General features: G+C 48.4%; 1 protein-coding gene across 1 annotated transcript; it reads left to right on the forward strand.

Annotated features, from left to right (window-relative positions):
• The first annotated feature begins 4,904 nt into the window (after positions 1-4,904).
• On the forward strand, positions 4,905-6,925 carry LOC103262603 (protein FAM209B-like). Its single transcript, XM_008060236.1, has 2 exons — positions 4,905-5,153; positions 6,662-6,925. The coding sequence occupies exons 1-2, from the start codon at positions 4,905-4,907 to the stop codon at positions 6,923-6,925; spliced, it is 513 nt and encodes a 170-aa protein (XP_008058427.1).
• The last annotated feature ends 3,916 nt before the right edge of the window (positions 6,926-10,841 follow it).

Below are 10,841 nucleotides of genomic sequence, written 5' to 3' on the forward strand. Positions count from 1 at the left end.
ACCCTTCCTCGCCCTCGGCAGAGGTAGAGGACATACATCTGGTGCCTTCTGTCTGTCCTTTATGGTGTTGAAGTCAACAGTGACGGGAACTTCCCTGAGACTCCTGATGAGGGACCGAGGCCCCAGCCCCACCCCAGTTCCTGGTTCTCTGTAAGCAGTGCTGGGGCCTGGGTTTCCTTCAGAAGCAGGAAAAAGAGCGAGGGGGAAAGGTCAAAGGGTGGGAGGCCAGCAGGTGAATCTGGAGGGACACAGGCGTGGTGGGGGACTACTAGGGAGGAGCCAATCATGGCCCTGCTCTAAGAACCTCCCTGGTTCTCTGCCTCATGTGATGGGAGGACTTGGCCCCAGGACATTGGATATTGTGAATATAGAAGCAATGCAGTCAAAATTCTATTAACAAATGAGTTTTTGTTATGGACTTTTCCAGAACAAACCTGAATTTGTCGTTTTATTTCCTGATTGGTTTTCTACATAGGCCAGTTAAACCATATTCTAATTGTTTTTTCCCCTTTTTAAAAATGTTTTAGAATACTTTTCACAGCAATTAGTTCCTTTTTAAATTGCTTGAAATTATTATTATTTGAGTTGGAGTCTCACTGTCACCCAGGCTGGAGTACAGCAATATGCTCACAGCCACCGCAGCCTTGACCTGCTGAGCTCAGTTGATCCTTATGCCTCAGACTGCCAAGTAGCTGGAACTACAGGTACATGGCACCACACCCGGCTAATTTTTTTATTTGTTGCCTACAGACAAGGTCTTGCCAAGTTCCCCAGGCTGGTCTTGAGCCCTGGGTTCAGGCACTCCTCTCACCTCTACCTCCCATAGTGCTGGGAATACAGGCTTAAGCCACTGCACCTGGCCTTGAAATTATTATTATTTTTTCTTTTGCTCTTGGAAAAAATAATACCTATCAGAAAAACATTTTTATAGCAAGCTTAAGGCAGAGATAATAATACATATATTAAAATGTGGGTATTGACTCAAAAGCCAAGGACTCAAAGCTTTTGTATCTCAGAAAGCTCTTGTGTCTTGTGGCTTTCACTTTCCTGATAGCTACTTTCTTGAGCTAAAATGCATGAACCTTTATTTAGCATAGACACTGGCTTAAATGTAATTCCTGTTACATAGCTGTTAGGTTAAAAAAAAAATACATCCCTGCAGGGTCTCCAAATGTTAGGTCAGACCTGCTGGGGTGGGGTTGTGTGATCAGGTGCTGCATGAAAGATGCAAAGAATTGCACAGAAGTTAGATTGAAAAATGTAGTTTATTTAGAAAGTAAATTAAGAGAGAGAGAAGATTCTCCTCACCAAGGTAGGAGAGAGGGCCAAAGCTTAGGAAACATGGTGGCAGCCATAGCTCAAAGAATACATGGCCACACTAGAGTCTAGTAAAGCAGTGGCTGAAATTATTTTTTTATCATAATCCATTGTTCTCTAACTTTACAAAGAAAACTTGATTAATCCTTTTAGTCACCATGTTACTAAGTACAACTTTTGCCATCGTAGGGTGTTTTCTATTATTTCAATGGTCATTATTTCTATCAACTGCAATTGTCCTCATTTCAGCCTTAATCAGTTTCATTTTGCATTGATTATACTGTCTGTGTCCAAGTTTTTTGGATCACCTAGTCACAGGGTCCTGGGCATCAAAACTTTGGTGTCTCAAAGGCTCTGCTCCCTTGCATGGACTGTGGGGACCATCCTGTGGGGGAGGCAGAAGCATCCTGGGGGTCTGGGCCAGCCTTGACCGTGTAGCAAGGGCATCACCATTCACACTCAGAGGGCAAGAGGGATCACCAGAAGAGCCGGTGCTTAATAACCTTTGTCTCCTGGGAACCCCAGCAGCCCAATGAAGTGGGACATTGGTCACCACCCACTTTGCAGTTGGGTTCCTGAGCCCAAAGCAGTCGGGTAAAGTGCAGCTCTCAGCCCATGGCACACCACGCCGCCCCTCTGCAGTCTTTGCCAGGTGACAGGTCATGGGGAGCTGCAGGGGCCTGGGCCTTGACTTCGGGTGCTGGGCCAGAGAGGGAGAGGGGGCCTCCACCAGCTCCTCCTCGGCCACCTCTAGGACCCTTCTCCAACCAAGGGAGCCGGGAGGATGTTGAGCAGAGAAGGTCGAAACTCTCCAGAATACAGACCATTTCCTTCCACTGGCCTTGATTCCCAAGAAGTGAGATTACAGTTGCCTCAAAAAATGAGAAGATGATCACTCAACCCCGTGAACCTATTACCTTTTGGCCCAGAGAGTTTAGCTCAGAGATCTTAGTAGGGCTCACCCGCTTTTCCGCTGGCCTATGAGAAAGTACTCTAGACGTTTTTTTGTCTTGTTTTTTACTTGCCCAGATGAGTGCAGTGGCATGATCACAGCTCATCACAGTCTCACCCTCCTGGGCTTAGACATTCCTTATACCTCAACCTCCTGAGTAGCTGGAACTACAAGCCAAGCATGTACCACCATGCCCAACTAATTTTTTTAAACTTTCGTATTGTTTTTGTAGAGACACGGTCTTACTATGTTGTCCAGGGTGGTCTTCCTGGGCTCAAATGATCCTACCCCTCTTTGCCTCCCAAAGTGCTGGGATTACAGGCATGAGCCACCATGCCCAGCCTAGACTTTTGAATATAGGTAGGGGGGAAAAAAGTGATTCCTATCATCAAATACATGTGAACATTCCCAAATAAAAACCACATGTGACAAAACTTAGTGGATTTTTTTTGTTTGGGTTTATTCGTGTGAATCAAGTTTGTGCATCAGCACACCATAACCACCAACTAGGACAGTTGACTTAAAACAGAATACGTGCAGACATGGGAACCACTCAAAATTCTCAGCAGTGGTCGCTTGGAGCACCTGAAATGGGGACACTGGGGACAGGGAACAGTGTGATGCCAAGGATGGGCCTCTGAAATGAGGTCCCAGGGTGCCCCACAGCCAGGGATACCAGGGCCAGCTGCCTCTCAGGGAAGCCCGCTCTGAAGCAGGAGCTTTCAGGACAGGTGGGCTCCTATAACAGTGCCCACCTTCTAACCTGCCCTTAGGACTCTAAGTCCCGCCCAGAGGGGCTCCAACAGGATGTCCCCCCTCCAGCTGACACTGCTGATCTGGGAGTGTAGGGCCACACCATTTCCCCTTTGATCTTACAGAGCTACGTGTCATTCCCTCAAGTTCAGCAGTCAGAGGCACCTTGAAGGAGCGCAGGAGACCTTGGGTATTTTGTATTCAGCAGAAAGTTCTGCTCCTTAGGAGCAAGTCTGTGAATGAGGCCCTCCTTAGGAAGGCTGCTCTTATGGGTGACCATGGGGCATGTGCAAGCCTTGTGTCCCATTAACAAGGATTTCTTGTCTTGTGTCATTCTTTAAAGCTGATGATTTCCAATACACCAGTGAGTCCTAGGTGTGTTCCTGGCCTCGGGCTCAGTCTTCACACAGGTTGTCCTCTCCTACATGGGGTCTTCACACAGACCTGGGTATCAGCTCCTGCCCACTTATCCAGCCAGCTCCTAATCATCTCTCCAGCTCTACTCAAATGTCTTTTTATGGAAAGCCTTCCTGCAAACCTGGGTTAGAACAGTCAGTCCCCTTGGTCTAGTCTGTAAAGTTCTCTGTTCATATCACAATTATAACCACGTAAAGTATATATATATATTTTTGAGTCAGAGTCTCACTCTATCGCCCAGGCTGGAGTGCAGTGGCACAGCCATGGCCACTGCAGCCTTGACCTGCTGGACTCAGGTGATCCTTCCACCTCAGCCAAGTAGCTGGAACCACAGTTGTGTGCCACCATGCCCGGCTAATTTTTTTTTTTTTTAATTCATTGTAGAGACAAGATCTTGCCAAGTTGTCCAGACTGGAATTGAACCCCTGGGCTCAGGCAATTCTCTTGCCTCTGCCTCCCAAAGTGCTGAGATTAGTCATGAGCCACCGCAACCATCTAAAGTATATCCTTAACTGGGGATTGCACACTGGTGAGGTCATGATGATGGTGTAAGGTGATAGGGAGTGGTGGGGACTGTGGAGAGACTATAACCACCCGGAGGGACAGTTCCCACTTGACTCCAGCAGAGAATGACTCTGTGAGAGCATAGGCCCCAGGTTACCAGAGCTTCCATATTTTCTGTTTTATTTTTATTTTATTGCTTGAGTCAGGGTCTCACTCTCGCCCAGGCTGGAGTACAGCAGCATAATCACTGCTCACTGCAGCCTCGACCTCTTGGGCTCAGGCGATCCTTCTGCCTCAGCCTCTGGAGTAGCTGGGACTACAGGTGTGTGCCACCATGCCCAGCTAATTTTTTGAATTTTTGTAGAAACAAGGTCTCACCATGTTGCCCAGGCTGGCCTCAAGCTCCTGACCTCAAGCAGTCCTCCCGTCTCAGCCTCCCAAAATACCAGGATTACAGGCATGAGCCACTGTACCCAGCCAGAGCTTCCATATGTTCAAAGGAGGTCAGAAATCTAGAGTTTTTAAGTGAAGTTTCCCTCTACATTCAATGCTGGCAAATAATTCCTTCTAGAGACAATGAAGGCCAAACAAAATGCACTGGTGGCTCCTAGCTCGCAGCCTGTGGTTTATTATCTTTCTTTCCCACTCAACTGTCAGCTCCACAGAGGGATATTGTTTCTCTCACCACAAATGTCTGATCAAACAAACAAAAAGCAGAAACAGGTGACGGCCTTGCCTAGGAGAGCGCTTGGGTCAAGAGCTGGAAACTCCGTCTACCCCCAAGTCCTCCTCCCAGGCTCCGGCTGTCAGTCTCATTCGCCCCTGCCCTGAAGTCATCACAATGGCATGGGCTCAGGGCCCTTTGTGACATCACCAGGGGCCCAGCACTGGGGCCCGGTCTCCCCATCGTGAGGGCACATGCACCCACCATGAGCGAGCTCCTCCCGCATCTCTGCTCATCATGGGGACGCTGAAATGCTTCCTGTTCCTGCCCCTGCTCCTCTCCTGCGGCTGCGCCTTCATGTTCTCTTCTCTGAAGGAGAAGGCCAAGGAGCCCCAGGGGAAGGTGCCTTGCGGGGGGCACTTCCGGGTCAGGCAGAATCTCCCAGAGCACACCCAAGGCTGGCTTGGGAGCAAGTGGCTCTGGATCTTTTTCGTGGTCGTGTTGTATATGATACTCAAGTTTCGAGGAGACAGCGAGAAGACTACGGTAAGGATGGCGCCATATTGATTCAGTCTCAGAAACCTCAGACTCGGAGGCAGATGCTTGAGTGGGTCTAGGCGGGAATGTTATGTGTTGTCACCCTGCCTTGTGGTCCTGGGCATGTGGGCCTTCTGACATACCCTTAGCAAAGACAGTAGTTCCCAAATCCACAGTTTGGGAGAAATAGTTGAAAATGACCTTCTGTTGACAGGCTCGCAGTTTTTCCTGTGAAATGTTTTTTGTTTTTTTTTTTTCAAATGCGGGAGAGAATTGGGAACTTATGATGTGTTTCCAAAGGTCAAAATTATTCAGATTCTCTATCCCCTGATTTTTTATTTATTGTAGAGACGAGGTCTTGCCATGTTGCCCAGGCTGGTCTTGAACCCTGGGCTCAGACACTCGCCTCACCTCCACTTCCTAAAGTGCTGGGATGACAGGCTTGAGCCACTGCACCCAGCCCCATCCCCATCCCCAGATTTTTTTTTTTTTTTTGAGTTGAGTCTCATTCCATCACCCAGGATGGAGTGCCGTGGGCACAGTCACGGCCACCCCAGCATCGACCTTCTGGGCTCCGGCGAGCCTTCCACCTCAGCCTTCCAAGTAGCCAGAACTACAGGTGCGCGCTACTGTGCCCAGCTAATTTTATTTATTTATTTATTTATTTATTTATTTATTTTTTTTTGAGTTGGAGTCTCACTCTGTCGCCCAGACTGGAGTGCAGTGGCCGCTCCCAGCCACCGCAGCCTCAACCTGCTGGGCTCCGGCGATCCCTCTGCCTCAGCCTTCCAAGTAGCTGGAATTACAGGCGCACACTACCACGCCCGGCTAGTTTTTGATTTATTGTAGAGATGAGGTCTCCAAGTTGCCTGGGCTGGTCTCAAACCCATGGGCTCAGGCAATCCACTCACCTCGGCCTCCCAAAGTGCTGAGATTACAGGCTGAGCCACCAATCTGGTCTGATTTTTAAAACGTTCCTAGTGTTTCACTTACTTCTGTCCTAGATGGGAATGGTATCGTTATCCCAAGGAAACAGAAGACCTGCACTAAAGGGATAAAGGTGTCAAGTAGTGACAGTGAGGCCTCAAGCTGAGTCAATGGCTCTTTCAGGTAGAGGAGGGGAGAGAGATACCCACATTCTCACCCAGACAGACCCAGCATTTCACGATACCATGAACACATGGACCCATGCAGGAGTTAGCAAATACTTCCTGTAAAGAGCCAGAAAGTAAAGATTTCAGCTTCATGGCCCATATGGTCTCTGCTGCAGCTGCTCAACTCACTGTCATTGCATGAAAGCAGCCACAGATAACAGGCCAATGACCAAGCAGGGCCATGTTCCAATAAAACTTTATTTACAAAAACAGGTGGTGGGCCAGGTTTCGTCACAGTTTGCCAATGCCTGGGCTAACGCCTATTCAAAGCATCTTGTCTTAAATGAGCCCACCTTTTTTGGGAACTGTGTCAAAGCCAGCAAAGTCAACGACATCACTCACTCTGAATATCTCTCTTCACAGGAGCAGAATCCTTCTGGCCTTCGTGGCTGCACCTTTCGTTCTCCACTGAAAAGAAATCAAAATACTTTCCCCAAAAGGGAGTACGCATTCAACGCCTTAACCCAGCTCGAGGTGGACCTTGTGCAGTTTCTGTCCAAGGTGCGGAGTCTTAAAGTCACCATGACGACTGGCAATAACCTCAAGCTTCAAAATTTGGACTTGCCTGGCGATCCAAGCAACAATGTTACCATATACGAAATCTGGGGGGAGCGAGACTCCGACTAGCGTGTTGCGGTAGGAAAGAGTTATGGTTGCCAAACAGTATGCACACTAATAAAACTATTCTAAAGAAAAGAATTCCTGCATCCCAGATCGTTCTTTTTTCTTTTGTTAACTAGAAGAAAAAAATGAACCGGGCATAGTGGCTCAAGCCTGTAATCCCAGCACTTTGGGAGGTCGAGGTGAGAGGATTGCCTGAGTCCAGGGGTTCCATACCAGCCTGGGCAACTTCGCGGGCCCTCGTCTCTACAATAAATCAAAAAATTAGCCTGGCATAGTAGCGTGTGCCTGTGGTTTCAGCTACTTGAAAGACTGAGGCAGAAGGATCACCTGAGCCTAGCAGGTCTCGAGGCTGTGGTGGCCGTGAGCATGCCACTGCACTCCAGCCTGGGCGACAGAGCAAGACTGACTCAAAAAAAAAAAAAAAAAAAAAAAATGAATGTGGGATCAGTAGCCCAAGCAGTTCCTATTTTTGCTTTTGCCATTGGCACTTGAGCTGTGCGTGGCGAGAAATGTACCAGAAGCTGCACAGTAGTCCATGGTGACAACCTTGACCTGGGTGCCATGCCTGCTGTAGGATGGAGACCAAGGAAATGTGGGATAAGACGCTGGCATCGTTGTCATAGAAACTCTTGAGTTCTTCCTTAGAGTATCTACTGACGCAACAGAGGGAACTTATCTTTATGTTTTATATTACAAGAGGCAACTTTAATTATGATTTTAAGTGATTCATCGAGAAGTGGTGTTTCCTAGAACATTTGAGTCTATTTCTACCAGAAGAGTTGTTTTATTCATTCCATTTCATTGGGGTCCACGTAGTGACTTTTTCTTCTACCAAACTGGCAATCACATATGTCTACGGTTGGATAAGAAAAAGACACACACAATTCAGACTTTCTTTTTAAATGATATTAAATTAATTTTTTTTTTTTTTTAGTCAGAGTCTCACTCTGTCGCCCAGGCTGGAGTGCAGTGGCACACTCACAGCCACCACAGTTTCAACCTGCTGAGCTGAGGCGATCCTTCTGCCTCAGCCTTCCAGGTAGCTGTAACTATAGGCACATGCTACCACGCCAGGCTTATATTTTTTGATTTATTGAAGAGACGAGGTCTCACCAAGTTGTCCAGCTCTAACCCCTGAGCTCTAACCCCTGAGCTCAGGCACTCCTCTCACTTTGGCCTCCCAAAGTGCTGGGATTACAGGCGTGAGCCACTGCACCCAGCCTAGTTAATTTATTTTTTTACTAGAGATGGGGTCTCACCATGTCACCCAGGCTGATCTCAAACTCCTGGACTCAAGCGATTCTTCCACCTTGACCTCCCAAAGTGCTGGAATTACAGGCATGAGCCACCATACCCAGTCTTAATTTATACTTTAAACGTCATTGGAGTTTTGGATACAGACAGGCTAACCAGGGGCTCCCAAATCAGTTGATGTGTTCTTTTTTTTTGAGTTGGAATCTCATTCTGTTGCCCAGGCTGGAGTGTGGTGGCACAGTCCTGGCTCGCCACAACCTCGACTTCCTGGGCTCAGGTGATCCTTTTGCCTCAGCCTCCAGAACAGCCAGGGAGCTACACCACCACACACTGCCACACCCGGCTTATTTTCTTATTTTTGTAGAAATGGGGTTTTGCTAAGTTGCCACAGCTGATCTCAAATTCCTGGACTCAAGTGATCTTCCCACCTCAGTCTCCCAAAGTGCTGGGATTACAGGCATGAGCCACTGCACGTGGACAATATGTTCTTTTCAATACGTACTGAAAATATGGATGTTCTGGCATGTTAGGATGGCTGTTGGGATGCCACACCTACTCAAGGCTGTAAAGCTGGTTACTGACCCTGGGCCAGTCTTCCCTCATCAGGCCAACCTGGTCGTTTTGTAGACATGCTTGTACAGGCCCAGAGGGAGAAGTTAGCTGCGGGAAACCACAGACATCTCGACTTCTGGAAGCCTAACATGGGAGTCCTCAATCTCCACCCTCTTATTTGCCAGCCACAAACGTGTATCCCCATTGTTTGAGCAAGCCTCAGGATCCGTCCTACACAGGCGACTGTCACCACATGGGGAGGAAGACCTCTCGTCACAGTCATTCTGCCTTTGAAAAGTGTCCTTAAAGTGCCGTGCTTACCCCCTAAACTCGCCATCACACAAGGCACTCACCTGCACATCCACTCCTTGACTCCAACATAAAAGTGCGTTGGCCAGATGCAATGGCTCACACCTGCAATCCCAGCACTTGGGAGACCGAGAGGAGTGGACTGCTTGAACCCAGGAGTTCAAAACCAGCCTGAGCAACAAAGCAAGACCCCATCTCTACAAAGAAACAACAAACACGTCTTCCAAAGTTACTTGGGTAGGTTCTGTCCTGCCCCACCCCCTCCAGGGGTTGGGTTACTCATTTGTTATCTGTTAGGTCCTTTTGTTGGTGTTTGTCTTTTATTTTCAACTCCCCACATCCAGGTTGGTTTTAATTGTTTGTTTACTGTCTGAGTATGTGAGGTTACGTGACATGTCACAAGGGGTCCAGGAGTCGAGGATTTAGCAAAAGACATGCCAGAAAAGTGTTTCTCCTTCCTCATCCATGTCCCCACCCCATCCCTTCTCTCTCCCCACCTCGTTGCCACAGCCCCTGTGGGTGTCCAGTCTCTCGGGTTTCTGTGTTGTGCTTCCAGCTTTTTGTTTTGTTGTTTTTCACAAACAGATGAGTATTTTCTTACATCTCCTTCTTTCTTACACAGTGGATGGCATGCCACAGATGTTCTTTCAGATTTTTTCCACTTAACAGTGTGTCCTGGCTGGGTGTGATGACTTAAGCTTGTAATCCAGCACTTTGGGAGGCTGAGGTGAGAGGATTGCCTGAGCCCAGGGGTTGGAGACTAGCCTGGGCAACTTGGTGACACATCGTCTCTGCAAAATCAAAAAATTAGCCAGACATGGTAGCACGCGCCTGTAGTTCCAGCTACTTGGAAGGCTGAGGTGGAAGGATCACCTAAACACAGCAGCTCCAGGCTGCGGTGACCATGAGCATACCACTGCACTCCAGCCTCAGTGACACAGTGAGACTCAACTGAAAAAGAAACCCAGAAAAACAAAACCAAGCGTGTCCTGGCGATGACTCCATATCGGCACCAGAGATCTCCCTCATCTTTTTTCCTGCTGTACAGCCCTGTGTGGCCGTGGCTGTAGCTGTGCCCCAGTGAGTTCAACCACACTCTCAGGTAGGGACACGCAGGTAGTGTCCAACCGGTGGAAATCACAGGCTACAGCGCCGCGTGGATCTCTGTGCCCTTTGCCTTGTTGGCACTGACTCTTCAGGGCAGATTCCTAGTGGTAGGATCGCCCAGGGGAGGTGGCTGCCTGTGGGGTCTCGTTAGGCACCGCCGGATCTCCCTTGAGAAGGGTCTGCCATGTGGCATTCTCACAAGGGACGCACAGGTGTTTGAACGAATGTGTGGCTGGACAGCTGGGGGGTCGCCTGCACCTCCCACGCTGCAGCCTCAATTTCAGTACGGTCTCAGGGTGCCTTGCAGCTGCTAGAGAGGCCACTAGATGGCAGACAAAGCCCATCTCAGACAACAGCACACGTTTCCCAGATGTTAACTCATTGGGTAGTTTGGAGTAACCCTCATATGTTTTTTCAAGACGGATAGCAAGGTAGCATTTGTAATGTTAGTGGTGATAGTAACATCATTTTAATTAACAACTGACATTTGTCATTCGATTATTCATTCAGTCAGTCATTGTTTATTTGTTCTATGTACTGTTTGAGGCATTGGAAATGAGATTTTTTTTTTCGAGTTGGAGTCTCACTCTGTGGCCCAGACTGGAGTGCAGTGGCCGCTCCCGACTACCGCAGCCCGGACCTGCTGGACTCCGGTGATCCTTCCGCCTTAGCCTTCCAAGTAGCTGGAACTACAGGC

This window comes from Carlito syrichta, unplaced genomic scaffold (genome assembly GCF_000164805.1).
Source record: "Carlito syrichta isolate Samal-C Ts95f unplaced genomic scaffold, Tarsius_syrichta-2.0.1 Scaffold304561, whole genome shotgun sequence".
Lineage (NCBI taxonomy): Eukaryota > Metazoa > Chordata > Mammalia > Primates > Tarsiidae > Carlito > Carlito syrichta.